General features: G+C 41.1%; 1 protein-coding gene across 5 annotated transcripts in view; it reads left to right on the top strand.

Annotated features, from left to right (window-relative positions):
* The window catches only part of LOC138751565 (DNA topoisomerase 2-beta-like), a 236744-nt gene that overhangs the window by 109273 nt on the left and 99698 nt on the right, over positions 1 to 27773 (top strand). For all 5 annotated transcript variants that reach the window (XM_069914001.1, XM_069914002.1, XM_069914004.1 and 2 more), the window contains 7 exons: positions 6976 to 7101; positions 15976 to 16086; positions 16182 to 16287; positions 16543 to 16652; positions 17234 to 17326; positions 17410 to 17524; positions 18052 to 18173. In XM_069914001.1, coding sequence (XP_069770102.1) covers positions 6976 to 7101; positions 15976 to 16086; positions 16182 to 16287; positions 16543 to 16652; positions 17234 to 17326; positions 17410 to 17524; positions 18052 to 18173 — 783 coding nt within the window. The remainder of the gene's footprint in view (positions 1 to 6975; positions 7102 to 15975; positions 16087 to 16181; positions 16288 to 16542; positions 16653 to 17233; positions 17327 to 17409; positions 17525 to 18051; positions 18174 to 27773) is intronic.

Here is a 27773-nt window from a genome sequence, read left to right as displayed (position 1 = left end):
TTATAAAAGTATATTTATTATATTTATTGTAAGTTTAATTACATATAATGGAATATATAATTAATTGAATTTAAAATTATTAAAAATTCCTGGGGGGAGGGAGTTTCTGAAATGCAGTGGCAGACGGTGAGTGGGGCGGGGAGCTGGGCCAGTGTAAAACTGTGAGCGGCAAAATGTCCAAAGGGCTACAAAAGTCTTTTATTTGGGCAAAATGCCCAGCGCTAAAATGTCCGAAAGCAGAACGCGAGCGCTAAAATATCTGATTCCGCCTGAGAAAAAAATATTTTTCCTGATCCCAATCGTCAATAACTGACCCCTTAACTTAAGGGGTCTCGTGGTCTACATTCTTCTGCTATTGAAAATAACCTTGCAGCGCCTTCTCTGTAAAGCCTCCTCAGAACTTTGTGTTTCAAGGTGATTAACTGATTTTCTTTAAACTCCACAGAGTTTATTATTGGAAGTTGTTCTAAGAGATTGGTTATACAAGTGTTTGGATAGCTAGGGAATGATTAAGGATAGTCAACATAGCTTTGTGTGTGGTAGATCGAGTTAAATCAATCATAAAGAATTTTTTGAGGAGGTTACCATGAAAGTTGAAAAAGAAAAGGCTGTGGATATTGTCCACATGGATTTTAATAAGGTCTTTGACAAGGACCTACATGGGAGGTTAGTCAGGAAGGTTCAGATGCTCAATATTCATGGTGAGATAGTAAACTGGGCGAGGTAGTAAACTGGATTCGACATTAGCTATAGAGGAGAAGCCAGAGAGTTGTAGTGGATGATTGCTTCTCATACAGGAGGTCTGTGACTCGTGTGCCTCAGTGATCAGTGCTGGAACCATTGTTGTTTGTCATCATTTCAATGATCTAGATGATAGTCGTAAATTGAATCAGCAAGTTTCCAGATGACACAAAGATTGTGGACAGCGAGGAAGGCTGAGGAATCTGAACCAAATGGAAAAAATGGGCTGAGAAATGGCAAATGGAACTTAAGTGTGAGGTGTTGCAGTTTGGAAGGACAAACCAAGAAAGGACAAACATGGTAAAAGCACAATGCTGGAGAAACTCAGCAGGTCAAATAGTGTCTTATAGCAAAGATAAAGATAAATATCTGACATTTCAGGCTTGAGCTCTTCATCAAGGAAAAAAGTTGACAGACATCTGAATAAAAAGGTAAGGGAGATGTATGGGAGAAGAATGGTAGCAAAGGCAGGAGGTAATAGGTAGAGAAGGGAGGGAGGGCATAGGAGTAAGCAAGGGGAGGAGGAATGGCTAGGTGAATAGAGAGGGAAGGGGATGAAGAGCTGGGGGGAAGGAAGAGCAGGTTAGCACAATGGGAAAAGTTGATGTTAATTCCATGCAGCTGAAGAGTGCTCCGACGGAAAATCATGTGTTGTTCCTTCAATTCACGGGTGTCTTGGTGTGGTTGTATGTGAGGCCATGGATAGACATGTGAGTATGGGGAGTGGAACGCAGCATGAAATTGTTGGCCACTGGGAGATCCCTATCACTACTGTGGACAGAGCGAAGGTGCTCAGTGAATCAATCTCTCAATCTCCGCCAAGGCTCTGATGTATGAAATGCTATTTTAGATCTAGTATTGTGCAATGAGAGAGGTAAAATTAACAATCTAGTAGTTAGGGACCCTCTTGGAAAGAGTGATCATAGTATGATTGAATTTCTCATACAGATGGAGGGTTTAATAGTTAGATCTGAAACTAGTATATTATGCTTGAATAGGGGAGATGAGGAAGTAATTTGTCAGCATGGACTGGGAGCACAGGATTGTTGGCAGAACACTTGAGGAACAGTGGAAGACTTTCAAAGAAATTTTGCACAGTGCTCAACAAAAATATATTCCCATTAAAAATAAGGGCAGTAAGAGAGGGAAGAGTCAGTTTTGGCTAACTAAGGAAATAAAGGGAAGTATAAAATTAAAAGCTCATGTATACAAAGTTGCTAAGGGTAGTGGTGAGACCGCACCTGGAGTACTGTGTCCAGTTCTGGTCTCCATATTTGGGGAAGGATATACTGGCTTTGGAGACGGTCCAGAGGAGGTTTAATAGGTTGATCCCTGGGATGAAGGGGTTGATTTATGATGAAAGATTAAATTGTCTAGGATTGTATTCGCTCGAGTTCAGAAGAATGAGAGGAGATCTTATAGAAACATATAGGATTATGAAGTGTATGGATAGGATAGACGTAGGAAGGTTTTTTGAGCTGGCCGGGGAAACTAAAATGAGAGGACACAGTCTCAAGATTCGGGGGAGTAAATTTAGGACAGAGATGAGGAAAAATAGTTTTTCCCAGAGAGTAGTGAATGTTTGGAATTCTCTAACCAGGGAAGTGGTTGAGGCTGCCTCATTAAACATATTTAAAATTCGGTTAGATAAATTTTTACATGATAGAGGAATTAGGGGATATGGGGAGAAGGCAGGTAGGTGGAGTTAGGTCATAAATTAGATCAGCCATGATTGTATTGAATGGCAGAGCAGGCTCGATGGGCCATTTTTGGCCTACTCCTGTTCCTACTTCCTATGTTCCTATGTTCCTAAATGGCAACAAAGGGCAACTAAATGAGAAATAAGGAAAGGGAAGAAGGATTATGAGAGTAAATTAGCACAAAATATAAAAACAGATAGTAAAAAAATTTTATAAATATATAAAACGGAAGAGGGTGGCTAGAGTCAACATAGGTCCCTTGGAAGAAGAGAGCGGGTGATTGATATTGAGTAATGGGAAAATGGCCGAAGAATTGAACAGACATTTTTTGTCAGTCTTCATGGTGGAAAACACGTCCAGCATGCCATAAAGAGGTATTAGGAATGTGAAGGGAGGTGAGGGCCTCAATAAAATAATTGTTACGAAAGAGATAGTGATTGAGCAAACTAATGAGACTAAAAGCAGGCAAATCCCCTAGTCCTGATGGGATACATCTCAGGATACTGAGGGAAATGGCGGTGGTTATAGTAGATGCATTGGTGGTCATTTACCAAAATTCTCTGGATTCTTGGCAGGTCCCGGCAGATTGGAAGACAGTAAATGTCATGCTACTTTTTAAAAAGGGATGTAGACAGAAGACGGGTAATTATCATCCAGTTAGCTTAATGTCTGTAGTTGGGAAAATGCTTGAAGCTGTCATTAAGGATGAAATATTGAGACATTTAGAACGAAGGGGTTCCATCAGGCAGATGCAGCATGGATTCAGAAAGGGCAGGTCTTGTTTTACAAACTTGCTGGAGTTCTTTGAGGATATAATGGGTGCGGTAGATAGAGGGGAACAGGTTGATGTTGTATATTTGGATTTCCAGAAGGCATTTGATAAAGTGCCACACAATAGACTTTTCAATAAGATACAGATGAATGGATTTGAGGGAAGTATATTGACATGGATTGTGCATTGGTTAACTGAGAGAAGGCAGAGAGTCAGGATAAATGGGTGTTTATTTGATTGGCAGACACTGGTATGTGCAGTGCCGCAGGGGTTGGTGCTGGGCCTGCAACTGTTCACCATTTACATTGATGATCTGGAAGAGGGGACAGAGAATAGTGTAGCCAAGTTTGCGGATTATACTATATTGAATGAAAAGGCAAATTGTACAGAGGTTGTGGAGAGGCTGCAAGGATATAGTTAAGTTAGGTGAGTGGGCAAAGGTCTGGCAGATGGAGTACAACATTAGTAAATGCGAGGTTAACCATTTTGGTATGAAAAATAGAAGAGCAGATTATTATTTAAATGGTGAAAAACTGTAGCATACTGTAGAGCAGAAGGACTTGAGAGTTGGATTGCAGGTACAACAGGTTATTAAGAAGGCAAATGGAATGTTGGCCTTAAACACTAGAGGAATTGAATTCAGGAGAGAGGTCATGCTGCAACTCTACAAGGTACTGGTGAGGCCACACCTGCAGTACTGTGTGCAGTTCTAGTCTCCATACTTGAGAAAGGATATACTGGCCTTGGAGGCAATCCAGAGGAGGTTCACCAGGTTGATCCTGGAGATGAGGGTGTTGACCTACGAGGAGAGACTAAATCGTCTGGGATTATATTCACTTGAATTCAGAAGAATGAGAGGAGATCTTATAGAAACATATAAAATCATGAAAGGGATCGGTAAGATAGAGGCAGGAGAATTGTGTGCACTGGTAGGTGAGACCAGAACTCGGGGACACGGCCTCAAGATTCAGGAGAGTAGATTTAAGACGGAGATGAGAAAAACTGTTTTTCCCAGAGAGTAGTGTATCTGTGGAATTCTCTGCCAAGGGAAGCAGTTGAGGCTACTTCATTGAACATATTTCAGGTTCAGTTAGATTTTTACATAAAAAAGGAATTCAACAATATGGGGAAAAGGCAGGTAGGTGCAGTTAAGTCAATGATCAAATCAGTCATGATCTTATTGAATGGGAGAGCAGGCTCAACGGGTCGGATGGCCTACTCCTGCTCCTATTTCTTATCTTTATGTTCCTATGAATCACGGAGGGTATGAGGAAGTTTAGTCGAGGTAGTTGTGGGTTTGTAATATATGTCAGGGAAAAGCTTATCTCCTGAGATGAAGACAGAGAAATCCAGAAAGGGGAGAGTATTTTCAGAGATGGACCAGGTGAGTTTGAGATTGGGGTAGAAGTTGGCAGTGAAGTGAATGAAGTTGATGAGCTCATTGTGGATGCATGAGGCAGCTCTGATGTAGTTATCAGTATAACAGAGGAAGAGTTGAGGGGGCTTGCTCATGTAGGCTTGCAACATGGAAGTCCACAAACAGGCAGGTATAGCAAATGGTAGGGTTCCCAGTAGAACAAAGGGATCTGGGAATACAGATACATAGTTCCCTGAAAGTGGTGTCACAGATTGTAAAGAGAGCATTTGGCATATTTGCCTTTTGAAATCAAAGTATTGAGTATAGGAGTTGAGATGTAATTGTAAAGTTGTATAAGACATTGGTGAGGGCAAATTTGGAGTATTGTATGCAGTTTTGGTCACCTAACTACAGGAAGTATAACAATAACATTGAAAGTATAGAGATTTACTAAGATGTTGCGTGGACTTCAGTAACTTAGTTAGATGGAAAGTTTAAACAGGTTAGGACTCTATTCCCTGGAGTGTAGAAGAATGAAGGACGATTCGATAGAGGTGTTTAAAATTATAAGGGGTAATAGAGTAAATGTAGGTAGGCTTTTTCCACCAAGATGAAAAACAGAAAACATGAGTTAAGGGTGAAAGAGAAAAGTTTTAGGGAACCTCTTTGCACAGAGAGTGGTGGGAGTGTGGAACGAGCTGCCATCTGAAGTAGTGAATGCGGGCTAAATTTTAACATTTAGGAAGAATTTGAACAGGTACATGGGGTGGGAGGGGTATGGGGGGGGTGCTATGTACTTGCATAATTATAGTTTGGCACAATCTAGAAGGGCCTGTTTCTGTGCTGTAATGTTCTGTGGTTCTAGAGCTCTAATCTGCGCAATCATTTCTTGTGGAATATTCTCCTCATCCCAGTATTTGGTGTAGTGGTCCTTTGTTGTTCCATAGCATGTATATTCTCAAATAAAAACACCAAAACTATATTAAAAATATAAACTCAATGCTGGAGAAACTCAGCAGGTCAAACTGTGTACTTTACATAGTCAAGATAAAGATACATAACCAATGTTTTGGGCTTGGGTCCTTCATCAAGGTATGGGCAAAATGGAGGCAGGAGCATGAACGTTCAGGCGCCTGCCACCATTTTGCTCATACCTTAATAAAGGGCTCAAGCTGGAAACGCTGTTTATGTATCATTATCTTTGCTAGATAAAGTATATTGCTTGACCTGCTGAGTTTCTCCAGCATTGTGTTTATAGTTCAATCACAGTGTCTGCAGATGTTTGAGTTTTACACCATAACTGTATTGTGTGTCCTAAGGGTGGTCGGACTAATGGCCTAAATACTCACTTCTGTATATTAATTTCCTTTCAACTTAGTTTTCCACATCAGGTTTGTATTATTGGCCAATATGATTACAATACACACAATCTCTTCACTTATGTCAATAAATATAGAATGTAACTAATAATGTCCTATTTGCTGATTCTTGGAGCATTGTGATGAGTTAGGGCTTAAAAAAATTCTACCCCTTTTGAGACACTCAGCATGGAAAATTTATGATTTTTTAACATCAGCTTATTTGAAATGTGTGCATTTCCTGCCCTTCAAATTAATTTGATTTATAATAGTGTGAGAACAAACTGTTTTACTAATTTGCTCCAATCTGCAGCCAGGTTCAATGAACTACAATGTGCTCCCTCTTTGACATTCTAAATATCTATCAGGCATTGCTTTTTTTAAAAAAGATTACAAATTTCTTGTACTTTTTCACCAATTTCGAGAATGCCATGCAATTTGAATCTCACAACTGAAGAGAAAATGATTGATGTTTAGCAGCAACAATACTCATTGCACAGCAAGTTGAAAAGTTTTGCCTGACCTCTTTAATTAATGCTATGTATCTGCTAGTGAAATAAGCTAGCTTTTGAACTTGGCTCTTGTTTTCTAATGTTTTTCGGACTTATTCTGAGATAATTAGTCTTAAGATGAACCAATTTGTTATTTTGTTTTATATCCTTCATAAACAAGGCAATTTAGTATTTTCTCATGCATATATTACAATACTTTTGCTTTGACAAGTTGGTAACAAATAGTGTAAGGTAGTAATAAAATTGTTATTGGGTTCTATTTCTAGTAATAAGCCAAAGTTTTTGCAAATTTCATAATTAAATATTAGATGAATACCTTAAACCTTGTTATCTGAATTTGATCGTGGTTCTGATTATTTTGAGGACAAATCTTAAAGAGCAACATTTTGTAATTTGCTTAACAGTAGCAGAATTCATTTCAACTATTGTTATTACACATTGTTCTTAACTATTCAAAAGGATATTTGAATTCTTTGAAGTGTGAAACATTGCCTTTCTCGAATTGCAAAGATATCAATGTTACTTTGTTGTGCAGATAATGGAGAATGCAGAAATCAACAACATTATCAAGATAGTAGGTCTTCAGTACAAGAAAAGTTACGATGATGCAGAGTCACTGAAATCTCTTCGCTATGGCAAGATTATGATCATGACTGATCAGGTCAGCATATCATGTGAATTGAATCTTAAAAAGACATGTACATAATGGGGAGTCCACAATAAATTTTACAGAAAATCTTCATTGTGTGCACAAAAGCTACATTTAGTCCTATCACTTATCTGTAGATTTCCTGCAAGTCAGAGAATCCAGTTATCCTGATTTATTTACTGTTTCCCTCCTTTTTCTCATATCTACGTGATTTTTTAAACTTATTTTTGCCCCATTTTACTTTTATTTTGCATATTTTAATTTGTAAGTTGAGTTCCAATGAAATAAGCATTACTAGAGTATATTGTTTCGCTTTTTATCCTCTGTATCTTAATGTTAGTTACATTAGGCTGTAATTTACTATCCACTTTTCTCCTGTCCTTTCCAAGGTAGGTGGTGAGAGGACACCGTCCATTAATGAAATGACTCCTTTCAACCTTTTGCCCCTCTATTATTTTCAATTTAACATCAAAAACATTAAGCTTTGGCTATGAGCAAGGTGCAAGCATAAGTAATTAAATTAGCAAATTATTTGGGACATTTCTTAAAAAAAGGTCAGCACAAAAATAATTGTAGCTAATTAAATTCACTTGAAACGCAGTTGGAAAAAAAAATGAGCTCTAACTTTCCATTGCACATTACAATTCCATGCATGTAGTAAAATAAACAATTAGGTAATCTGTTTGGTTAAATGGCTGGGGAACCTGGGCTTTCTTGTTTTTTTTTACTGCAGTGAGCCTTTTTTCATGTCCACAGCAAAAACATGTAAAGCCATGGTAGTAACTGAAGCATCAACCTAGATTATTCTTGTGTTGTTGAAAGCTTAGCGACAAATAGAAAGTAAATTAATAATCTGGAGAATTCATTTCTCTCCCTTGGTTTAACAATATGTAAATACAATGGTTCCCCCCCCCCCTACCCCTATCCATGGTTTCGCTTTCTGACTGCCCTGTTCTCTCCCCACAGCCTCGTATTGGTCCCCACAGCCCTGTATTGGTCTCCACACTGATCCCACTGCCCCCCCCTCATTCCCCACAGCCCCGAATTGGTCCCCACACTGATCCCACTGTCTGCCCACAGCCCCATGTTGGTCTGCACACTGATCCCTACTTACAAATAAAAAGTTTACAGGTACACTACTGTATCCCATATAGCTTTGCTAAGTATATAATATGGTGTTCGCACAACGTCCACATTGCATAATGCCCAATTTCACAGAACATATTGTGGATGTTAAGCAGTGCATACCCTGTATAGGATTTGGTAAAAACTGTGATTTCAGGCATCCGCTGGGGGTCTTGGAACATAGGGGGGATGACTGTATTTCAGTTTTGCTCACAATATTGTAAAACAAAAAAGATCAACTCTTGGCTATTATTAAGATTTTCGTATTTACAAGTAGACTTTTATTGTTTTTGAAGGAAATATTTGACTATCGAAAAAAAATTGCTAAGTTTGTTCAGGAGTGCATTTGCTAATCTGGATGAGAATGTCATTTTTTTTTTAAAGCATATTTCTGTTTCTTACCAGCTGAGGACCCAATGGAATCAGTCCAGAAGATTTGTTAAGATAAATTAAGAACTACAAATTGTACGCAAACACATTCTCCTTCTAAAAATGTTAAGCCTTCAGAGAGTCAGCCTAACTAAAGCAGAATGTTGCAGTTGAAATGTTCTCAGCATCTGAAAAGCTACTGACTTGAAATAGCACCAGATAAAAGAGACTCCTATTAAGATTGCAATTTTTAATCATATTGATGTATTTTAGAGTTTGGTTCCAATGTTTTGGTACCCATGAGATTTCTACAGCAAGGGAACAGGCCCTGCAACTCAACTTATCTATGCCAACAAGCTGCCTACTAACTTTTATGTGCCTATATTTGATTTATATTCCTATAAACCTTTCTTCTCCATGTACCTGTCCAAATATATTTTAAATGTTCTAATTGTATCTGTCTCTACTCTTCCTCTGGCAGCTAATTCCATATACCCATTGCATGAAAAAAAGTTGTCCCTCAGGTTTCTTATCAATTATTCCCATTCCCCTCTCATCTTAAATCTATGCCCTCTTGTTATAAAATCCACGAACCTGGAAAAAAGACATGATAATCCATCTTATTCATACTCCTAATGATTTAACAAACCTCTCAGTTTACATTTCAGCCATATTTGGTCCAGGAAAAATAGTAGTAGCCTATTCATCTCTCCAATAAATCAAGCCCTCGAATTCCATCTTTATCATGCAATCTCTATTTTAATCACAAACTTTCTTATAGAATGACAACCAGAATTACACATAATATTCCAGATGCACTCTCACCAATGTTGTGTGCAATTGTAACATGATGCCCCAGCTGTTGCTCTCTGTGACCTGTCCAATGGAAGTAACCATGCCGTATGCCTTCTTCATTATCTTGTTTACCTATGTCACCACTTTGAGGGAACTGTACTTTTGTATCCCTGGTCTCTCTGTTAAACATTGCTCCCCTGGACCCAGTCATTCAGTGTGAAGGTTCTGACCCTAACTCTCCAAAATGCATTACCTCGTATTCATCAGAATTAAATTCAATTAAGCTTTTCTTGGTGCATTTTGCCTGCTGACAACTGTCTGTTTCCATCACATCACCAATTTTGGTGTAATTCGTAACCTTCACAACTGTGCTACTGAGATCCTCATCCAAATAATTTACATGACAAAAACCTAAAATCCCAGCTATGATCACCTCATCAGCATTGATGAGTATGCGTGTTCATTGACGAGCTGCATAGGCAAATGCTTTGATGTTACGGTGATCAAATGCTACACTGCTAGGGCAAATTGGAAACTATGGCAAGATGTGGTGGTTAGTGCATTGCACAGAGTTTGTATCACTGTCTTCAGGTTGAGTTATAAGATTGACAATAAGATCAGAAAAGTCTGAACTCTGTGCAATCAGAAAGTGACACGTGATTATGCACAGAGAACCCACAGACCACCTGTGTGACATTCTATGCACATGCTAGGGTATTCAAACGATAACAGACTACAAGTCAACCCTTCGGGTCAGCAACAATGATGCCTCCCTTGTGGAAAAGCATGACACCAAATAAAACCTCAAATTCGCCTGAAAAACAGGCACCCTACATAGCTGCAGTTGAGGTGAGGACGATCCTATCTAAGGTGAACCCATGCAAACCAACAGAACCAGACAACATACCTGGTTGAGTGTTGAAGGACTGTCCAGCCTAGCTGATGGAGGTTCTAGCAGACATCTTTCATCAATTCTCCTCATTCGTGGTCAATCTCATCTCTGGCCTCAACTGCATTTTCTACCCAATCTCATAATTTTTGATTCACATATTGTGCTGCCTAAAAGTTGGTAAAATGAAATTGTAGATATATTTTCAAAAGAAAAGCAAATTCTGTTTCATATCCCCACATATCTTTGCCAACATTAACAAAAACATATGAATCTGTTATTTATTTCACTTTTTCTTGGTACATTGTTATTTTTGGCTTTTACAGTAAGTCCATTAAAAATAATTCTTTAGCCATAAAAATATTGAAAATGCAGAATGACTGTAAGAAAGGGAATATATAAATACAAATGAAAATTCTTTTTTTGTGTGTGTTCCCTAAGAAAATGTTAAATACTGAGAGCTTTGGATCATGAAATTCCTTCCTCTAAATTAGGTGAGCAGTGAAAAAAGAATTGAAGGAGCTGGGACTTTATCCCTTTGCAACTGGGTCCTTGATTTGCTCATCGGCAGACCCAATCAGTGTGGATTGGTAACATCACCTTCTCTCTGAACACGACCATCTCAGGTATGCATGCTTGGTCCACTGCTCGGTTCCTCATACACTCAAGTCTGCATAGCCAAGTTCAGCTCAAAGGTAATCTTACGACACATGCAGGCTGCCTTCAAGAGATTGAATCCAAGCAAAGCATCTGGTCTGGATGGAGTACCCGGATGAGTACTGAAGACCTGTGCTGATCAACCAGCCAATGAATTCATGGCTGTCTTCAACATCTCACTCCGGCAGGGTATATTACCCACCTGTTTCACACAGGCCTCATTAGTACCAGTAGTACGAATTACACCAAAAATGGTGACGTGAAGAGTGTGGTAACCTGCCTAAATGACTACGGACCAGTGGCACTAACATCCAGAGAACAGTAAAGACGCATACTTGCTTCATACATCAAGATGGCGATACATGTGTATCACGAGGCTCAGTATCGTAAGGGATTTTGGAAAAATAACATTAAAATACCTGCTTGTTTTCTGCGTGCTTGGTCTGTTCAGCTGTGCGAAATACATCTACAGCAGACAGTTACTTTTGGATATTTATTACCGTTGTAATAATACAGGCTTGGATCATTTTTTCAGTTCATTCAATTTCAACCAAATACCTCTGGAGTTAGTAAGGACACCGTGGGCTCATGTTAAACTCACCCTGACCTGAAGGGTCCAGCGTTGAGATCATAAGCAAAGATGAGGGAAGTGTGGAGGTCTTTATGCTAGGCTAAGGCTAAATCCACCTTGGCCAGTGTTACCAAGCATCTTTCTCGCTAATGTTTGGTCTTTGACAAACAAGTTGGATGAATTAAGGATTTGGATCCTTATGCAAAGGAGGCTTAAGGATTGCAATATTATGTTTTCAGCGGAGACGTAGCTAAACAGTGATGTACCTATCAACATGGTGGAACTGGAAGGGCGCATGGTCTACAGGTCTGACAGCAGCAGTAGCTATGGGTAAAAGGAAAGGGGGTGATTTATGCATCTATGCGAATCAATCATGGTGCACTAACTCTACCATTGCTGATACTTATTTTTCTGTGTATCTGGAATACCTGATTATTAAGTGTATGTAGTGGGTCGCTACGGGCAATAGCTCAAGGTATGGCATGGTTATAGCTTGAGGTTATAACAAGAAAGAAGACTCACACGAAGGGAGTGTAGTCGACACTGAGTTTATTGAGATGCAACTCTGCCTTTTATAGGTAGCCGGCCTCGTCACCACCAGGATGTGGCTTGAGCGAAGCTGGCTGCCGATTGGCCGCCTCTGATCTGCAGGCCCGGATTGGACCCCCTGCAATCTTCTGAAGGTGATAGGTTGATTTGGCTGCTATTATTGCAGCTTATAGGAGTGGGTCTCCCATGCTGCTTGCTCAATTGTCACGTTCGACGGCCACTTCCTGTGTCGGCCTGTGGAGTGGACCGCGGTCTGCTACATGTAGACCTTTTTACATGTATCTGCTATTTGCAGTCTTGCGTACCACCAAACACTAATGTTAAACTAGCTGTGAAAGAGCTCAATGCTGCTATCAGCAAATTGCAGACATTGCATCCAGACGGAGCCTTTATTGTGACTGGGGACTTTAGTCAGTGCAATCTACATACTGTGCTTCCAAGATTTCACCAAAATGTACCATGTACCACGATGGGAAATAAAATTTAGATCAGGTTTATACAAATGTGGCTTACAAAACAACTGTCCTCCCTCAACACAGTCTGATCATCTTTCACTGTTTGTTTCCAAGTATAGCCCAGTCATTAAATGTGTAAAACCCACAACGAAAACTATTAAGATGTGGCTTGATGGTGCTGACTTTGTTCTTCAGCAACATTTTCAATATACAGATGGAGTGGGTTTGCTGCCCTTGCTGCCACAGATTCTCAAATTGATATTGATTTATATACCAACTCTATTCTCAAGTAAATCAACAAGTGTGTGCATGGAGTGACATATCAAAAACAAATAAAAATATTTGCTAATCAAAAATCATGGATGAGCAGTGAGGTTCGCTGTCTGCTCAAAGACAAGGATTTAGCCTTCAGATCTGGAGACCGGGAGGCTTATGGCTCAGCCAGGGCCAACCTAAGGTTGGAAATCTCTCAGGCTAAACATACATAGAAACAAAAGATCCAAGGACATTTCAACTTTTTTGACCCATGTTATATGTGACATGGCATACAGATCATTACAGTCTATAAACCATTTAGAGAACTGCGCCCCCTTCCAGCTGTGCCTCCCTTTCAGACGCTCACTTTGATCGAGAAAACAAGGAAATCACCTGATGAACTGCCTCTCTCACTTTCCATCTCTGATGTTTGGGCCATCCTAAGTAGGGTGAATGTGCAGAAGGCAGCTGGTCTGGATGGTATTCCTTCCTGTGTGCTTAGAGTCTATGCAGAACAATTGGCCAGGGTCTTTACGAACATTTTTGATCTGTCCCTGGCTCAGGCATTTGTTCCCATGAGCTTCAAGATTGCCACCTTCATGCCAGTGCCGAAACGTCCCACTGCCATGATGTTGAATGACTTCCCTCCAGTTGCACTCATCCCAATCATTGAAAAGTGCTTTGAGAGACTGGTTTTATCACATTTGAAATTCTGTTTGCCTATCACCCTGGAGGCTCATCTATTTGCCTATTGTATCAACATGTTGATTGAGGATGCCATTTCTATGGCACTTCACACTGCCTTGACCCACTTGGACAGCTCTAACTTATGTCAGTATGCTGTTCATTGACTTTAGTCCGGCAGTTGATATTGTGATTCCCTCCAAACTGATGAGCAGGGCGAAGAGCATCATCAAGGTTGCATCACACCCAAATTATGGTCTTTTTACTCTTCTCCCATCTGATAGGCACTATAGGAGCCTTCACTCTCGAACCAGAAGACTCAAGAAGAATTTTTATCCTGAGGTTGTGACCCTGCTGAACCTTAAATCACAGCACTGAGTGGTACTGAACTCGCATTGTACTGTCAGTACTTTTATAATTGTTTGCTTGCTGAATGTGCTTGTTTTTATTTGCATTTAGTTATTTGTATTGTATATGGCAGTTTTTTAAAACTTCTGGTTGGATGCTAATTGTATTTCATTGGCTTTGTATTTTACTGGCATAATGACAATAAAGTTGAATCTAATCTAATACATCAGGATTCTTTTTATCGACTACAGTTCAGCATTCAACACCATCATCTCCTCAAAATTGATCAGCAAACTCCAAAACCTGAGCTTCAATACTTCACTGTGTAATTGGATCCTGGATTTCCTTACCTCCAGACCACAATCAATGAGGATTGATAAGAACATCTCCACAATACCCATCAGTACCAGAGCACCATAGAGCTACATTCTTAGTCCCCTGCTCTATTCACTTTACACTTACGACTGTGCGTCTCGCCCAACAATAAGACCATCTACAAATTTACTGACAATACTACTGTAGTGGGTTGTTGTAAAAGGGGTGATGAAAATTTGGCTGAATGATGTACTAATAACAGCCTTGCACTCATGTCACCAAAACCAAAGAGCTGATTGTGGACTTTAGGAAGTGAAAGCCAGAGATATATATCCAGTGATCATTGGGAGATTAGAGATGGAGAGGGTGAGGAAATTTTTATTCTTGGTAGTTACTACCTTGAAGGACTTTTCCTGGACCCAACACATTGAGAGGAAAGCATGTCAGCACCTTTACTTCAGGAGTTTGCAGGGTTTGCTATGACATTGGAAAGTTTAGTGGAAAGTGTGCTGACCGACTGCATCAGTATGGGGCACCAGTACCTCTGAGTGGAAAGCCACGCAAAAGGTAAAGGGCACAGCTCAGTACATCACAATCCCCACCATTGGGAAAATCTACATGGAATGCTGCTATTGGAAAGCAGCCAGAATTATTAAGGATCCACATCCCCATGTTCTGGGGATGCCATCAGGAAAGAGGTATCAGTGTCATAAGACTCACACCACCAGGCTCAGGAACAGCTGCTACCCTCCAACATCAGGCTCCAAAACAACAAACTCAATCAGAGACTCATTTAAAGACTCACTTTGTACATAATTTATTACTGAATATTTTTTCTGTATTGCACAGTTTGTTTGCATTTCTCTCTTTTGTATTCCTATCTTTTAGGATCTCGCAGATGTTTATGATGTCATGTATGTGCTCTGATAATAAATTTGAACTTTGAACTGTTGTTGGTTGAATAATAGAAATGATGAGTCAGAATACAGGATGGAGATTGAGAATGTGATATGGTGGTGACAGAATAACAACCTTGCTCTCAATGTCACAAAGCCCAAAGAGCTTATTGTTCATTTTAGCAAGGGGAAGGTGAGGGATGATACACCTGTCTGCATTGATTGGTCAGAGGAGGAGAGGGTTAATGCGCTCACGTTCCTGGGTGTCAATACTTCAGAGGACCTTTCCTGGAGCCACACATTGAGCCAACTGTCGAGAAGGCACACCGACACCTCTAAGTTCTAAGAATTCTGAGATTTGGCATGTAATTAAATACTCGATCAAACTTCTACAGGTATAGGGTGGAAAATATTCTGATTGGTTGCATCAATGCTTAAGTTGATAATTTGAGACACCAGGAGGCCAGAAGGTAGCAAATTTAGTCAGGTTTATCACATGCTCCAACCTTCCATTCATTGCAGACATCCATGTGAGGTGCTGCATCAAGAAGGCAGCCAAGACCTCTTGTAAACCTCTTCTCACTGATAACTTAGGGTAGAGGTGAAGAAGGTTGAAGACTACCACCTTTAGGTTCAAGAACAATTTATTTCCAATAGTTATCAGGCTCTTGTCATCATGGACTGCTCTTTCACCAGAAAAAACTGCAGTATTTTAACAACACTTTTTTACTGCACTATGTGAAATACTAAATATATTATCTACTTTTTCTGTTTATTATGTATGTAATGCAGCAATTAAAGATTTTTATACATTTGAACATTGTAACTAGCATATTCATTAGATGCAAACCAATCAATTGCATTTAAGAAAAGGATTAGTATCCCAGAAGCAAATGGATTGTACAACCAAAACTCATCAATTTATCATATGACAATCAAACTGGTTAATATTAACTTGCATATCTTTACATATTACAGGATCAGGATGGCTCTCACATCAAAGGCTTGTTGATTAATTTCTTTCATCACAACTGGCCATCACTTTTGAGACATCATTTCTTGGAGGAATTCATTACTCCATTAGTAAAAGTTAGTGAACCTTTCAAATAATCTACCATCCTATTGCTGTAGATGAAAATAAAATTGTGTATACTGATTGTAATTCTTTTTTTCTTGAAATAAAGGCTTCCAAAAACAAACAAGAATTGGCATTCTACAGCATTCCTGAATTTGATGAGTGGAAAAAACACGCAGAAAACAACAAATCTTGGAAAGTGAAATACTACAAAGGTTTGTAATGTAAAAGTTTAACTTAAAGTAGTCAGAAGTAAAAACCTAGTCAGTGGGAGGCACACCTGTCTTAATTTAATGTAGTAATTTTGTATTTTTGCGCAGCTGCCAACAAGTTCTCTTAGTGCTGATATACTTTCGAACTGGAGTTGAATTTGATTCTGCCAATTGCAGGTACCATTTGGAGCTAATGTTAAGTAATAATCATATTAAATACAAATATAAAACGACTGGAATATATGATGTCTCATACAGGTCTCGGTACCAGCACGGCAAAAGAGGCAAAAGAATACTTTGCTGATATGGACAGACACCGCATAATGTTTAGATACACTGGCCCAGAGGATGATGCTGCAATAACCCTGGTATTACAAATAATTACTAAAGAAAATCTCAACTTGTTAGTTTTGCTTTCAGTAAATTAACCCCACACTTTTCAGAACTTGTCTAACAGTTTAGTTAATTTCTGCATTGTGCATGTTGTATTTTAATATTATGACTGCATTATAGACTTTTGTTTCAGAAGCACTGATTAAAATTAATACTTAGGATTTAAAAAAAATTAAATTTGGACTTAAAGCACAGTAACAGGCCCACCTGGTGCACAAGTTCTGTGCCACCCAATTATCTTTCATCCTCTGTACATCTTGAGGATGGGAGGAAACTGGAGTATCCAGAGGAAATTCGTATAGACATGAGGAGAACACTAGATTTGAAACTGGCCATTGGTGCTGTAATAGCGTTGTGCCACCTGAGTTAAAAGCACAAATAAGAATTTGTTTTTAGTCCAAATTATTTAAATATCATATTTTAAATTTATGAACTGGTTATTTTTTTAATTTAGCTGTATTGTGAATTAATGAATAATTGGATACCAGAAATGACTAGATTATCTTTCCATGGTGTAAAAGTTGAACTAATGCTAAAATGTAAAAACATATTTTAGGCTTTCAGCAAAAAGAAAATAGATGATCGAAAGGAATGGCTGACCAATTTTATGGAAGATAGAAGGCAAAGAAGGCTACATGGATTGCCAGAGGTCTGGAATAATAAATTGTAGAATATAATATTTAATCTTCCATTGTATTTATGAATGTGACATTTTAAAATTTAATTTTGCAGCAATATTTATATGGAACATCAACTAAGCACCTGACATACAATGACTTCATTAACAAAGAATTAATCCTCTTCTCAAATTCTGACAATGAGAGGTCCATTCCTTCGCTTGTTGATGGTAAGCATCTACAATTAGATATCATCCTATAAAATTTGCATTATCATTTCCTTGTTTATTTTTTAGAATTGTGTACAGAAGTAAAGCTGCACCTTTTGAACTCATAATAATTATTTATTCTTTGCTCTACATTTTGTAACAAATTTATTGATCTCCAATGGTGGGAAGTTTTAGTGTAATAAATCCAATCATGTGGAACTTGCATACCAGGTAAAATGAAAGTCAAAATAAACCCTAAATATAACATTGTAACTTGTTTTATTTTTCACGTATCATTTCTCACTTAATAATAATAGTAAATATTGAAACTTAACGATGTATAAAGATTTGTATGTAATATTCTTTCTTCCTGGCTTGTTTCTACTAAATAAATTGCTCAAACTTATCTTTGGATTTTTCTTCCACTGAAATTTGAGCTTCATATTGGGCTGATGTTTGTATAACGTGATTCACAATCCATGAGAATTAAAACCATATCATAAAGCTAAGTAATACTGTAAAAAATATACATTTTCATTTAATTTCAGGTTTAAAACCAGGTCAGCGAAAAGTATTATTTACATGTTTTAAAAGGAATGACAAACGAGAAGTCAAAGTTGCTCAGTTGGCAGGTTCAGTGGCTGAAATGTCAGCCTATCACCATGGTGAGGTAAGTAAAGCAACTAAATATCTTTATGCTGCTTTCATTTGATGCCAAATAATCATTGGATGATTGGCTTTTTCTTGTAACTTCGTTCCAAGTGCAGAGATATGACGAAGCTATTAATAGTGGTTATTTTTTAAAAGATATTTATTTATCCAGCATCCAAAACAAAACTCTTTATTAATATTCTGGACATATAATATGGAATCTTGGACGAATAATCTACCATTAGTTCAAATTTGCGCATAGAATTTAAATCCGTTTTAATAAATACGGCAAGTACAAAGTTGATTTTTTGATGGCAAAATCGTTATGTATGGGGGAGATAACCAGCTTTGATATGATTTTTGTGTGTTTTTGTTTTAGCTTGGCTTTGCCCTGTCTGATCTGTGTGGATCATATTTCCATGTGTTATAGTAGCAGGCAATTTGGTTCATCAAGACTATGCTTGATCTCGGAGTATTCCTGTCAAACCTATTCCCTGATGCACCCTGTAACCTATTTTCCCAGCCATATCCATTAATACTTCTCCCACCAGCATTAATTTATAGAAGCTAATTAAATTAACAGTCAGCATGCCTTTGAGATATGGGAGGAAATGCACGTGGTTTCAGGGAGAACATACAAACTTAACTCCGAACACCGAAGGTCAGAATCAAGTATGGGTCACTCATACTGTGAGTAATTGTAATTCTAAGTGTCCCTATGCCTCCCTATTCTGATTTTGATACTTCTTATTTCAATATGACTGATTCTTAGATTACCTACCTCGGACACTCAAAGCATTAAAACAAAATTTGACTGCATATGAGTTATGGTATTAGGACAAAAAAGTTGAATATAAACTTCCACCCCCACCCCGAAAAAAGTACCCTCACCTATAACTGCCAAAGATGAAAATTCTATGTCATTGAAGAATGAAACAATAGTCAGACTTATTAAATTTACAGAGTCTTACCTATAAGACAGTGTTCCACACAAAACTTTTACCAACCTAGGTTTGTAGCTCAAATTCAAGTTTATTTGTCCTTCAATTGTCCCCGTACAGAACAGTGCAAGCACATTTAACACACATGCAGATAAATGATACATTGTAGCGTTTGCACTATGCGAGTGAGGAGAAGAATGATGCACACCAAAGCCTTGGAAAATGAGACTGGTTGATTGCTCTGGCACTTGCACTTATATGGACCCCAGGTGCTGACGTCAAGGCTCCGTGACTTCGGAGTGCTGGCCTGGGATTGCCGGCGTTCCCTATCTTTCCATTGTGAGGAGCTCACTTGGGATAACGACCAGTGTCACCCCCGGTCCGCGTGGTCACCGTGTTCGTTAGCCATTTTACAGGCTCTGCGTGAGGGCCGCTACACGAACCTCCCCAGAACCGGTGACTGCACCATTGTCTGTAGCCTTGGATGGTCTGCCCCTGCGTCACGAGTGAGGAGTGGAGTCCAGTTCATTACGGTCTAGATACAATGGTTTCAGGTGGTCAACGGTAAAAGTCTCCACCTTACCGCCGATATCGAGGACGAAGGTGGATCCGTTGTCTCTGATGACCATGTAGGGCCCCTCGTAGGGCCGTTGTAAGAGCAGCTGGTAGGGGCTCCTTCTCACAAATACGTACTGACAACTCCTCAAGTCACTGGGTCGTTAAGTTTGCGCTAGCCGTGTGGCAGGGGCTGCTTCGGGACCAGGGATCCCAAGTTCTCGAGGCTTGCCACAGGGTTTTCTGTGTGTTTATCGGGGGCCAGGAACTCGCTGGGGTTGATCAAAGGTGCACCATAGACCATCTCCACCGCCGAGGCATTGATGTCTTTCTTCAGAGCAGTACAGTTCCCAATAGGAACCAAGGCAGTTCATCCACCCAGTTGGGACCCTTGAGCCAGACCATCAAGGCTGCCTTGAGGTGCCTGTGGAAAGTGCTCTACCAACCCATTGGCCTGAGGTTGATAAGCCATGGTGTGGTGGAGTTATGTCCCCAGAAAGTTACCCAGCGCTGCCCAAAGTCCAGAAGTGAGCTGTGCCCCCCCTGTCTGAGCTTAGGTGCTCTGGGTTCCTGAATCTAGGGCCCCCCCCCCCCCCACCCATCTGAGCTTAGGTGCTCTGGGTCCCTGAATCTAGACACCGCTGTGTCAATGATTGCCCTGCCACAGGTTTCTGTGGTGGTATCAGCCAGTGGGATCACCTCCGGCCACTTCATGGCGTGGTTAAGAGGTATCTCACTGAAGTGAGAAATGAAAAAGACTAAAGTTGTGTAGCTAACCAGTAATCATGGGTTTTATTAGCAGAAACTAGTGGTACAATAATGAAAGACAATGAGTGCATACACATTTATACCCAAGGGGAGTGTCTAGTGGTAGAGATAATACACGTCCAATGTCAGTATAGCAGGCTAAGCACATAGAGAGAGAGACTGACAGCATAGATTCACCACAGTCTCCCCCTGGCAGAAATAGGGTTAAAATGAAAAGGACAGCTGCTAAAGTGAAATTCAAGCAGGCAAGCAATCTACTATAAGCATAATACAATAAAATAAATGGCATTGAGAATTCACAGATATAGCCAAAACTAAGCTAGTAACAATCAGAATAATGAGATGTTTATGAATACTGAAGTCTCAGGTTGTTTACGAATGCGAGTAGACCTTCTTATCGGGACAGGTGGTGGTTTTGCAGGAGTGGCAACCTTGGGAACTAGCAGTGTTGATACAGATCCCTGGTCTGCAGTGTGAGATGGCAGAACTTCTGGAGCTGCTCCAGAATCACCAGCGTGAGGCAGTGGGGCCTTAGCATGGCCATCTGAATGCTTACTAGGGGTCACAGGCTGGGGTGGTGCATCCAGCCTCTCAGGATCACTCTTGAGTAAGGGCGGGCGGAAGGGGTGAACCAGGCGGGGCCAAATCTCTTAGGAGTACAGTGTCTATGCTCCTGTCTGGGAATTTAAAATGGGCATAATTGGGATTAGTGTTCAGTAGTTGAACTGGCTGGACTAGAGGGTCCATTTTACAGATCCGAGCGTGTCTCTTCAGTAGTATGGTTCCAGGCTCAGATAGACAGGCTGGCCAGTCTATCACAGTTCCTGATTTCCTAGGAAAAGTAAACATACATTCATGAGGTGTTTGATTTGTTGCTGTACATAGTAGGAACGAATAGAATGTAGCGCCTCTGGCAGCACCTTCTGTCATCGAGTAATAGGGTAACCATGTGTCTTTAACGCGAAGTAAACAGTCTTCCAGTCTGTGGTGTTAGCCCTTTCAACCTGCCCATTGCCCTGGGGGTTGTAGCTCATGGTGCGGCTGGTGGCAGTCCCCTTGCATAACAGAGCTTGGCGCAGCTCTGCGCTCATGAATTCTGAGCCTCTGTCTGTCTGAATGTAACTGGGAAAACCAAAAATACTGAAAATTCTGTCAAGTGCCTTAATGACAGATGCCGTTGAGACGTCAGGGCAGAGTATCGCGAAGGGAAATCTTGAATATTCGTCGATTACAGTAAGGAAAAATACATTTTTGTTGTTAGAAGGTAATAGCCCTTTAAAATCTAAACTGATCCTCTCAAAAGGTCGGGTTGCTTTAATGAGATTGGCCTCCGGAGCTTTAAAATACTGTGGTTTGCATTCCACGCAAACAAGACAGCTTTTAGTCAGATTTCTGACTTCTTCGAGGGAATAAGGAAGGTTGTTAGCCCTTAAATAGTGGAAGAATCTTGTGACCCCTGGGTGGCACAGTCTACTATGGATCTCCTTTAGTCCTTCAAGCTGAGCACTGGCAGCAGCTCGTGACAATGTGTCAGAGGGATCATTTAACTTGCCAGATCTATACAGGATCTCATAATTGTAAGTTGAGAGTACTATTCGCCAGCATGCCATCTTATAGTTTTTAATTTTACTTTTGTGTTTAGTACTAAACATGTAGGCTACAGATTTCTGATCAGTGATTAGAGTGAATTTTCTGCCAGCTAGAAAGCGTCTCCAGTAGCGAACAGCTTCAACGATAGCCTGGGCTTTTTTTTCAATGGGCGGATGTTTAAGTTCAGGTCCGCGTAACATGCGGGAGAAGAATGCCACAGGTCTGCCCTTTTGATTAAGGGTTCCTGCTAAAGCACAATCTGAGACACCAGTTTCCACTTGGAACGGAACATCCTCGTCAATGGACAAGAGTGCAGCTTTGGCAATATCAGCTGTAATTCTCTCAAAAGCTTTCAGAGCTGCTGGAGAGAGGGAAAGATTTTGGGTCAAACAGTGGGTGTGCTTTTGTAGCGTAGTCACGTACCCATTTGCAGTAGTAGGAAAAGAATCCCATACACCTTTTAAGGGCTTTTGCTGAGTCTGGGGGTTGCAACTTCTTAAGGGGAGCCATTCTTTTAGGATCAAGGCGGATTTCGCCCTCGCGAACAATGTAGCTCAGAATGGGTAGTTCTGTTGCATTGAAAATACATTTACCCATGTTAAATGTAAGGTTGAGTTCTTTAGCTGTTGCTAGAAATTTTTTAAGTTGTTATGTTCAGTCTGGGTCTTCCCACAGATAGTGACATTATCCAGATAGGGGAGCGTACCCCGTAACTCGTACGTTCTAACGATCTTATCCATCTCCCTCTGAAGCACCGACACACCGTTAGTGACTCCAAAAGGTACCCTTTTAAACTAGTATAGCCCCCCATCAGCCTCAAACGCCGTATAGGGTTGTTTGCTTTTTTTAATGGGTATTTGGTGTTAAGCTGCCTTAAGGTCGATAGTCGAGTACACTCTATATTGTGCTATCTGATTAACCATTTCATTGATGCGTGGCGGAGGGTAGGCATCCAAGTTAGTATAACGGTTAATTGTCTGGGTGTAGTCAATAGCCAGTTGCTTCTTAGTGTGATTTTTCACAACTACCACCTAGGCTTGTCACGGACTCCTGCTAAGTTCAATCACTTCCTCTTTAAGTAGTCTCCAAGTCTCATGGTCCTCTCTGCTGTAAGAACGGCTCTTAGAGGCAATCAGTTGAGACTTGGGAGATAGATTACTGAACAGGGAGGGAGCTTTGATCTTTAGGGTGGACAAACTGCAGTAACTAGTGCAGCGGATGGCAAGTGTGGGTAGTGGCCCATCGAAATTTAACACTACACTTTTCATCTGAGATTGAATATCCAACCCAAGCGCAGAGATCAGGTAGTACAAAGAGCCAAACATCAGCAAGACAATGTCCCTTCAAGTTCAAAGTAACCTTACACTTGTCCCATATATTTTTTTAAAGTTCACTACAAGCCATCGATATCTGACGGTTCGCTGGATATCTCCGCAAATTTAAGGGTTTGGTAACCTTCTCATGAATGTAACTGTCGCTGCTGCCGGAGTCTATTAAGCAATCAACAGTCTCACCATTCACCTTCCCCTTCATTGTCGACCATTCCAGTCCGTAACAACCTCTAAGCTTTACAGTCAATTGAGCTATCACAGGGGAACTTTGTGTCGATCTCACTTCGCCGTCACTTGAAGTCGATTCAGCTGGCTCGTCTGAAGATTCCCCCATTTCGTAGTTGTCTTCCATTCCAGTGGCCCCAGGATGAATTTTCTTGGCACTCCTTCTTCTTATCAGTGGGAGTTTTTTTCGCCCTGCATGCTTTAGCGAAGTGGCCATGTTTCCCACAGTAGTTGCAAGTAGCAAATTGAGCCGGACACTTCTGTCTGGGGTGCCAGTTCTTATCACAGAAGTAACATTTGCCAGGGGTTTGCCCCTTTCTCTCATTCGGGGTTCCAGAACTCCTGGATGTTTCCCTTTCAGTTTCCAGCATTTCGCTGGACTCTATGGCACTTCTCAGTGTTTTGGCTAGTGTAACTGCCCGGCCATAGATCTGGGGCTCTGTCTCAAGTAGCCTCTGATGGATGTAACTGGAATCGATGCCAATGACAAAAGCATCCAGCTTCAAAGCATTGTGGTGTTGTTCCACATTGATTGCCTTGACATTGCATTCATTTGCCAGCCAGTCTAGGGCCAGTGCATAGGCAGCATTGCTTTTCCCAGGTTTCTGGCATCTAGTCAGCAACTGGTGTTGAGCAAGTACCACATTCCGTGGCGCCGCATAGTAAGCGGTCAGTCGTTCCTGGACTATAGCCAGAGTCGTAGCTCCTCACGTTACAGCAAAAGGGATCTCACCCAGTAGGGAGTTCAGGTGGCCCCACTGTATCACCTCATCGACCACATTGTTCCAAGCCATGTAGAAATCAAAACAAGCAATCCAGTGGTTAAAGATTTCTCTAGCCCTCAGGGCAGACTGGTTGATTATCAGCCGCTCTGGCTTGAGTGCTGCATCCATTTCTGCTAATAAAATTGAAGTGTCAGTTAATGAAAAAGACGAAGGCTGTGTAGTTAACCAGTAATCATGGGTTTTATTAGCAAAAACTACTGGTACAATAATGAAAGACAATGAGTGCATACACAGTTATACCCAAGGGAAGTGTCTTTAGTGGTAGAGATAATACACGTCCAATGTCAGTATAGTAGGCTAAGCACATAGAGAGAGAGAGACTGACAGCATAGATTCATCACACTCACCACATGGGAAACTACTGGTAACGGCCCCACTATGCTGATGTGTACATAGCTGTACCTGTACCGTGCTGACTCAAAAGTCTGTGTGGGTGCTATTGGAGGACTGGAAGTTCATTTTGGCCCATTGGCTGACCTCTATGAAGGCCATGCCAGATGAACCTGCTAGCCACCATTTTGACCGTGGTGCAGATTGCGAGGTGCACCAGAGTGTGGATGGCATCAAAAACCTGGTGCATCCATGCAGCCAGAATGATGGGGTGGGGACTGCCAGTGGCGACGTTGCACAGCAGTGTCAGGTTGGGCTGACGGGTACGTCCTCCACCCTGAGGCTGGAGGTGGCTATCCTATGTGCAGGGATCTCAGGGTCTTGCTGCTGCGCTTTGGCAAGGGCTACGTTGTTAACCCCTTGGGACAGGGCATGTACCGACTTGATCGCGGGCATGACAAGAGTGTCGGCTACCACGTTGCTTTTGCCCATTATGTGCTGAATGTCCATGGTAAAGTGTCTGTATTGTTGGGCTGACAATGGGTCCAATAGATTATGGAAGGCGAAGGTCAGCAGCTTGTGATCAGTGAAGACTTTGAATTGCTGGCCTTTCAAAAAATAACGGAAATGTCCTACTGCCAGGTACAGCACCAACAGTTCTCGGTCGAAAGCACTGTATTTCAGCTCTGGGGGACGGAGGTGCTGGCTGAAAAAGGCCAGGGGTTACCACTAGCCCTCAATGAGTTGTTCTAGCACCCCCACTACTGCTGTGCTGGAGGCGTCGACTGTTAGGGCGGTAGGTGCCTCCGGTCTGGAATGGGCCAGGAAGGTGGCATTGGTCAAGCACATCTTTGGCATTTTGGAACTGCCTTGAAGACTAATCATCCCAAGTAATGTCTTTTGATTTGCTGCCATTAGTGCAAAGAAGGGGCACTAATGGCCTGTGGTAAAAGTTTATCATACTGGCGAATTCCTGTAGCCCTTTTATCATGTCTGGCTTAGCGAGGTGCCGGACTGCCTCAATCTTCTTGGGGAGGGGTGTAGCCCCAAGCCTATTTATCCTGTGCCCCAGGAAGTCAATGGTGTCCAGACCAAATTGGCACTTTGTGAGGTTGATCGTCAGCCCGAACTTACTCAGGTTGATGCACAGATGTCTCAGGTGGGCAGCATGGTCTTTGAGGATATAGTCCAAATAGATGAATGCAAATGGAAGGTCCCAGCCCACTCCATCCATCAGGCGCTGAAATGTTTGTGCCGCATTCTTTAGATTGAAGGGCATGCGGAGAAATTCAAACAAGCCAAAGGGGGTTATGATTGCAGTCTTGGGGATGTCCTGGGGGTGAACTTGTATTTGGTGGTACCCCTGGATGAGGTCCATCTTGGAGAACACCCGTGCCCCATGCAGATTATCGGCAAAGTCTTGAATGTTGGGCACGGGATATTTGTCAGGCATGGTGGTTTCATTGAGGCGTCGGTCTCCAACCCCCTGCTGATTTGGGCACCACGTGGGGGGGGGAGAGGCCTAGGGACTGTCGGAGCGCTGCACAATCCTCAGCTCCTCCATTTTCTTAAACTCCTCCTTAGCCAGGCTGAGCTTTTTGGGAGGGAATTGATGTGCTCTGGTTCAGCAGGTGGCCTTCAGTCAAAATGTGGTGCCTTACCCCGTGCTTTGGCTCGGCCACGGAGAACTGTGGTGCCACTATCGAGGGAAGGTGCCAGGATGTGGGCAAATTCATTGACCAAGTGTTATAGAATCCAGGTGGGGTACAGATAGGTTGGCTTCCCCCAGAGGCAGAGTCTGAAAAGTTCTATCATGCACCAAGCACAAGTAATGGGCCCGAATGAAGTTGGCCCCCAGGACCGGTTGAACCACTGCCGCAAGAGTGAAAGTCCATGTAAAGTTGAATGGAATAGTATTAGTTGAGTGGATAATCTGGGGGAAGTTGATGAGAATATGCAGAGAATAACAAAAAACTGGAATTAATGTAGGATTTGTGTTGATTGGTGAGTGATCATCAACTTATACTCAGTGGACTGAAGGTCCTGTTTCTATGCTTGTATCTCTTTAAGACTTTAGCTCTTGTGGAAGCTACCAAGAAAAATATAATAATTAACTCATCATTTCATTTTCAACATTTCTATCTAGGATGTATCTTTTCAGGAGAGTTGATAGGAATGAACACACGTCTTCTGGGGTTACTCCCATAAGCACTCAGGATATTTTGCATTTTGTGGCATTTTCATTTTGTGGCATTTATACTAAATATAATCTTTTTTTAAACAGCACAGGCTCTTTCAGTCCACTTGCCCATGCCACCCAAATACTCCAATCCCCATACGTTTTGCCTAGTGGGAGGAAACCAGAGCACCTGGTGGAAACCCTCAGCTAGAATGTACAAACTCCTTGCAGTCAGCGCAGGATTCAAACCCTGATTGCTGGCACTGCAATAGTGTTGCAATAACCAGTATCCCAACTCTCTGCCTTCTGTTAGTTAACCAATCATCTATCCAGGCCAATATATTAACCCTAACTCCATACATCCTTATCTTACATGGTCTTTTGTGTGGCACCTTATCGAACACCTTATAGAAATCCACCTGTTCTTCTATCCATTGCACTCATTATATACTCTCAAAATCCAGTAAATTAGTTAAATATGAGTTGCCCTGTCTGAATCTATACTGCATCTCCCTGATGGAACAATATCCATCTGGAACGTCTTGCTTTTTCTTTCTTAATAATAGTTTCATGCATTTTCTCATCTATGTATGTTAAGCTGACTGGTCTATAGTAACCTAGCTTTTGTGGAGTTACATTTGCTGCTTTCCATTCCACCAGGATCTGTCCAGAGAATTTTGGTAAATTTCCATAACTGCATCTGCTATAACTTCCACCATTTCTTCAGTACCTTTGGATGCATTCCATCAAGGCTGGTTATTTAAAACTGAGACACATAAAAATGTTTTCTGAGGGTGACGAATGTCTGGAAATCTCTGCCACTGAGTGTGATGGATTGCAGATCATGATAAAATATTTAATGTGGAGGTCTTGAAAAATTGAGGAACTGAGAGTTCTGAGAACTGGCACAAAAGA

The sequence above is a fragment of the Narcine bancroftii genome, chromosome 1 (assembly GCF_036971445.1).
Source record: "Narcine bancroftii isolate sNarBan1 chromosome 1, sNarBan1.hap1, whole genome shotgun sequence".
Classification (NCBI taxonomy): domain Eukaryota; kingdom Metazoa; phylum Chordata; class Chondrichthyes; order Torpediniformes; family Narcinidae; genus Narcine; species Narcine bancroftii.
The sequence above is the reverse complement of the archived record's forward strand: the minus strand, read 5'-3'. Positions and strand labels throughout refer to the sequence as shown.